This window comes from Medicago truncatula, chromosome 4 (assembly GCF_003473485.1).
Source record: "Medicago truncatula cultivar Jemalong A17 chromosome 4, MtrunA17r5.0-ANR, whole genome shotgun sequence".
NCBI classification, from domain to species: Eukaryota; Viridiplantae; Streptophyta; class Magnoliopsida; order Fabales; family Fabaceae; genus Medicago; species Medicago truncatula.
This window is the reverse complement of record NC_053045.1, coordinates 47201086-47207085: the sequence shown is the minus strand read 5'-3', so window position 1 is coordinate 47207085 and position 6000 is coordinate 47201086. Positions and strand designations below refer to the sequence as shown.

The 6000-nt window shown below is 30.6% G+C and overlaps 1 protein-coding gene across 1 annotated transcript; it reads left to right on the top strand.

Moving 5' to 3' along the window:
* The first annotated feature begins 1521 nt into the window (after positions 1–1521).
* LOC25493485 (probable WRKY transcription factor 15) lies at positions 1522–3297 on the top strand. Its single transcript, XM_013601992.3, has 3 exons — positions 1522–2374; positions 2510–2638; positions 2925–3297. The coding sequence occupies exons 1-3, from the start codon at positions 1647–1649 to the stop codon at positions 3082–3084; spliced, it is 1017 nt and encodes a 338-aa protein (XP_013457446.1). The 5' UTR covers positions 1522–1646; the 3' UTR covers positions 3085–3297.
* Positions 3298–6000: the final 2703 nt, after the last annotated feature.

The window sequence follows — 6000 nt, the reverse complement described above, 5'->3', positions numbered from 1 at the left end:
AATTATTTTTTCCCTTTATAACTTTAATTAATAATACTTTCATCACTCTCAATTTAATATATTCCATTTTACATTTATGATAGTAAAGAATGCACGAATAGTGCTTAACAAGAGCACTTAAAATCATTTTCTCTCTCATTCACTTATACATTTTTTTTAATATGTGTGAAATAAGCAAATGACTCAATTAATCCGGAACGGAAGAGTACATTGATCAAGTACCTATGAATTAATCATTACCATCAATCAAAAGTGAAAGATACAAATATCAAAGTGATAAAAATAATATTAATTAAATATTATAATTAAAAAATAATTAGGTTGAATTATAATTTTAGTCTCCATATTTTCACCGTTTTGTGACACTAATCTTCTTATTTTAAAACTTAATAGTTATGATATCTCCTTCAAATATTTTGTCTAAATTACGGTAATATTACTCATTTTAAATCCTTTTTAAAAAAAAATGATTCACTTTAAATGAAGTTTTAAAAAGATTTTCTTACAATTTCATCGATTGATATTTTCTCATCATCATATCATACCGTTCCATTTAAATTATATCACAACATTATCAATATTTTAGTTCAAAAATACGGTAAATGACCAAAACGCTAGGATTTTAAAATAAAATGATAAAATCCACAAAATAGTCAAAATAAGAGGACAAAATTTGCGCTTAAATCAAGTAATTAATATCATATTAAAAATTAAAATGATGATGCATTTTAAGACAAACCTTTTTGCAAATATATCATTCATAATAGGACGAAGCAAATATTTTAGATAAAACAAGCTACTTTAACATGAATTGAGATTTATTCTATTTTATTTTTGTTGACAAGTGAGATTTATTCTATTTATCTACCATTCATTCATAAAAGAGATAATATCATTTAGTAAAATCCATTTTGATTATTGAATCTCTATAATGGTGTCACTAATTTCCCCATTATATCTATCTTTTTCACTAGAGGAATATAGCTAAGACTACTTTAGAATACATTAGTACTAGTTAGAATTTCTTTTTGACTAAAATTCTTTTTAAAAAATTATTAAGAAAACATTTATTTACATAACATAGAGTCATAACAAATCTCGCTAAGAATAATTCATTTTAAGACAAAATATTTTTACAAATAAAACTTTTATAGTAAGACAGAGCAAATATTTTAGACCAAACAAATTACTTTAACAAAAATGAATAGAGATAAACTGGTGATACGATATCAATGAAATTCATTTTAATTAGCGAATCTCTTTAGTTCATATTATGTTTATTTCTTTCTTAAATGATAATAGATGAATGTAATAAATAAAGAGTAAATTTAAGAACACTTGTTACTAGGAACATTTTCTTTTTGACTAAAATTCTTTTTGAAAATAAAATCAAGAAAATTAAGATTTTGAAAATAAAATTAAGAAATTTAAGATTGTTTTTGACTAATATATTTTCCTTGACCAAATATTTTTTTTCAAGAAAACATTTATTTACATAACATAAAGTCATAAACATAACCCCTTTTTCTTTTCTTTGTCAACACACACCCTCTCTCTTTCTACCTCTTTATTCTCACCCGTTTTATTTTCTCTCTCTCATCCTCTTCTTCAACTTCTTCTTCTTCTATGGTCTTGTTGCCACAACAATGGCCGTGGAGCTCATGACAGGCTACAACAGAAACCAATCTTTCACTACCAAAGCAGAAGAAAATGCTGTCCAAGAAGCAGCTTCTGGTTTAGAAAGTGTTGAAAAACTCATAAAACTTCTCTCAGAAGCACGTCACAAATACCAACCTTCTTCATCTTCTTCCTCTTCCTTTTCACCTTCAAACCCTAACAACAATAACAACAACCCTACTATGGATATAGAAAGAGATTGCAAAGCTGTTGCAGACATAGCTGTTTCCAAGTTCAAACGTGTTATTTCACTGCTTGAAAAAACTAGAACTGGTCATGCTCGTTTCAGAAAAGCTCCTTTACCACAACCACAACCACCACCATCACAAACCCTACAATTTCAACCTTCTGAACCAATGATTTTCAACGCTACACCTTTGCAACAGATTCCACCAACTGTTTCTACTACCCTTCACCGTCCTATAATCAAGAGAAATGATTCTTCAAAAACTCTTAATTTTTCATACTCTTCTGCTGGTAATTCTTTCATTTCTTCACTCACTGGCGACGACAACAACAAACAACCGTCGATGTCGTCTCCGGCGGGTGCTTTTCAGATTACAAATCTGTCTCATGTTTCATCTGTTGGTAAGCCACCACTCTCTTCTTCTTCATTGAAAAGGAAGTGTAGCTCTGAAACTTTGGGTTCTGGAAAGTGTGGTAGTTCTTCTAGCCGTTGTCATTGTTCCAAAAAAAGGTATGTGAAATCTTCATATTTCACCTAAACTTTCTTCAAAAGAATCATAACCCTTTATTTATTTTTCCATTTTGTAAATGAAAAATGAGTTTTTTTTAGATGTTTTTTCTGATATTCTAAATTGGGTTGTTACAGTAGGAAAATGAGATTGAAGAGAGTTGTTCGGGTTCCTGCAATTAGCTTGAAGATGGCTGATATTCCACCAGATGATTATTCTTGGAGAAAATATGGTCAGAAACCTATTAAAGGTTCACCTCATCCAAGGTACTTTCAATTCAATTACATCATAAATTGATCTTTTTTTCTTCACCTATGTACGAACCTATTTATTTTATGTATTTGTGCTAGATTAGATTTCTATTTTTGTGCTAGATTTTATATGTATTTATGCTAGACAATAGCTAGATGAGTTGAGTGGACCAAATGTTTATGAATGATTGTAAGATATTTTTTTATTTGACTTTTTTTGTGTAATGGATTTTTTAGTCTATGATGATGAATCTTGTGAGTGAATGATGCTGATTTTGTGTAATTTTTGGAACAATGACAGGGGATACTACAAGTGTAGCAGTGTGAGAGGGTGTCCAGCAAGAAAGCATGTAGAGAGAGCTCTTGATGATGCTTCTATGCTGGTAGTTACCTATGAAGGAGAGCACAATCACTCTCTTTCTGCAGCTGATGCTAGCAATCTCATTTTAGAATCATCATAGTCAATGTTAGTACATTTTCAAAATGGTAGTAAATTGTTGGTTGGTTATGGTTTGTAGAATTAATGATGTTTTACTCAATGTTGAAGGAAATTGGTAGTTGTTTAATTTTAAAGTACAATCCATAAAAAATAGTCAAGATGGTGGATTTGGTAAACGGATTTGAATCTTCAAAGTTAAAGAAAAGAAAGTGGGGTTTTATTTCTTTTTTTCCAATTAGTTTGTTTTTCTCTATTTGTTTACTTTATTATCTTTGGATTCTCCTTGTTGTATTTTAATGCTCAACGGGTTGTTTTTCCTTCTTTGAAATTGTAAAAAGAGTAAAGTGAAAAAACAAAAGCAATGAAAAGGACTTAGTCAAAGAATTGAACAGAAGAGGAGGGACATGTCGTGTACAGGACGGTTGACTAAAAAAGATTGAAAGAGAAAGAGGGGTTGGAAGTTGCTAGTTGGACGGCTAAACGTGTGAATGAAATCAATGAATGAAAGTGGGTGGAGAGTTGGGAAAAGGAAAGGGTTAATTAAAATTTTTTTTTAGAGTGTTAAAAGTCTAACAACGAAACTCACACATTTTAAATATTGAGAAATATTTATCGTAGATTTGATTATGAGCTTGAGGTATCAAATATATATTTCTTGACATTTTACTATTAAGTAGTACTTACTTGCAGTCGATGAGTTTAACTCACTTAGTAAGGAATAATACATAATATATGCAGGGTCAGAGTTTGAATTTGAACACCCTTTTTATTCATCTTTAAGGTGAATATTCTCCCCTCTTTTATTTATAAGAAACATTTGAGTAAATAAAAGTTGGTTTATATAGTTTAAAATACGGGTCAGATATATCCACTTTTGTTGACCAAGATTTATCATATAAATAGGATCGGAGGGAATGAGACGAGAATTAATTAGAGAGTTTGTATTTTTAAATGAAAATATTTTGTTGGACCATTTGGATTCTAGGTAAAAGTTTGGGTATAGGAAATGAGGTGCATTGAAGAGAGGTTGGAAGGTTTTGAATGGCTCTTGTGGGAAAACCGATGGGAAAGTCAAAATGGGTGGGTGTGAGAATTGATAAGTTTTAGCACTGAAAAATGGGTCCTACATTTGTTTGCAAATTTGTTCTTTTGCTTGCTTTGCCTTTGCCTTAACGTCAACTTTGTTCCACACATAGGTCCCTCTTTCTTCATTCATCATTATCTATTTCATTATTTGCACGCATGTGGTATACCTCAATCATGCATATAAAATACTACTAGTATATCAATCTTCTCTCTTGTTTTTTCTTCACGTTGCTTCTGGCAATCCAAGTGATGACAATAGCTAATTTTATCTATGTGATTTGATTTAAGTATGAACACATTTTTATCAATTATGTGAACAAATTCAGAGTAATTCACATTAGCGGCGCCAACACTATAGTATAGTATGAAGTGTTTTGTTGCTTAGTATTTTGCTGAAAAGCTTTAAAGTTGTGTCAACTCTTTTGTACTATAGCTAAACTCCATGTTTTACCTTCTAATTGGCATTTGTTAAAAATGTCAATCCAATAATTGGAATTAAGATGAGAAGAACAGAAGTGGCCTTTTGAAGCAATCAAAAGTTATTGGCATTATCACGAAAGGTCATGATAACACAAATTTAACATAGAGGTAGATTAATTTATTTCTCTTTTTTGAGTGGGTGAGATCGAAAAATTCAGAGTGACTTAATTAAAATTAAGTTTAGGTATCTAATAAAGTGAAATGAAACGAGATTAAGTGTGTTCCTTGGATATCTTATCAATCAAATGACCCAACTCAAGTCAACGTGTTTGGTTTCTTTTTTCTTTTTCTTAGTGAGAGTCGATTGCAAATACACTACTAGACCAAAACAAAAGTGGTTTGGTTCACATAACAAGTTAGTCGAATCAAAATAAAAGAAACAGGTCTCAAGCGAGGATAAAAAAAGAGAGTTGTGTCGCACAATTGACAATCAACATAAAACTTAGTCGAATTCTTATAGAATAGATCCAATACATTATAATGTAAATGTTAGGTCGTTGTCAAGAAACAATATACTGTAAAGATCAACCATAATGTCAAATGAGTAAGAACAGTTGCATCGCTGCTTGAATGCAGTGAAAAATAAGTAATGATTCTTATCACATCTTTATGAACGAATGCCGGTAAATTAGTTAATTCATGAGAGTAGATTTTGTTTTGAAACACGAAACATAGACACTATAACTAAGATAAGGATCAATTTCACGTGCCTACAAGAAACTAAGTGGGAGAATGAAAAGGCGGAAGAATCAGACAATTCGTATTTTAAGCTTTGTTACCCATACAAAATTAAGTTGAGAAATTGGACAGACATTATAGTTTATAAGTGGAAGAAGGATATTGTGGAGGTAAGAAAGATAGGAGATGTCATCACAACCCTTAAATTTGTAGTGAGTAAAGACATAATCAACAATGCTTAATTCAAGAAATACCTCTAGTAGAAAATATTTCTACAACGAGATCTAAATATGTATGCAAGGAGTGTATTGAGAGGTTTTATTGGAAGATAGACTTCACATTTTTATGTGATACAAAAGTACCTACCTACCAAGTTGAAGAGAAAATTTCACCGTGCAACTACTAGAAATGATGTTGTATGAGACGAAGTTTTAGGCAATAATGAATATGAGTATGTTGCATTGGATGTGTGGTCAAAATAAATAGCATAAGATTAGAAATGACAATATTAAAGAGAGTATGGGTAGCACCTAATGTAGAAAAAGATGGTGTGGAAACTTAGCTTACATGGTTGAAGATGGTGTAGAAACTTAGACATGTAGATCATATGAAGGATAGTCAAATTACCAGAGGTAGAAGAAAATCTAGAGAAACTATAAGATAAACTATTAAAAAATATATATAGATTAATGAC

What these genes read in the sequence shown, in the direction of transcription:
- LOC25493485 (XM_013601992.3), top strand. Translation starts at nt 1,647, where the DNA reads ATGGCCGTGGAGCTCATGACAGGCTACAACAGAAACCAATCTTTCACT. An exon ending in TGTCATTGTTCCAAAAAAAG is followed by an intron (nt 2,375 to 2,509) that starts GTATGTGAAATC and finishes GGGTTGTTACAG; the next exon opens with TAGGAAAATGAGATTGAAGA. An exon ending in AAAGGTTCACCTCATCCAAG is followed by an intron (nt 2,639 to 2,924) that starts GTACTTTCAATT and finishes GAACAATGACAG; the next exon opens with GGGATACTACAAGTGTAGCA.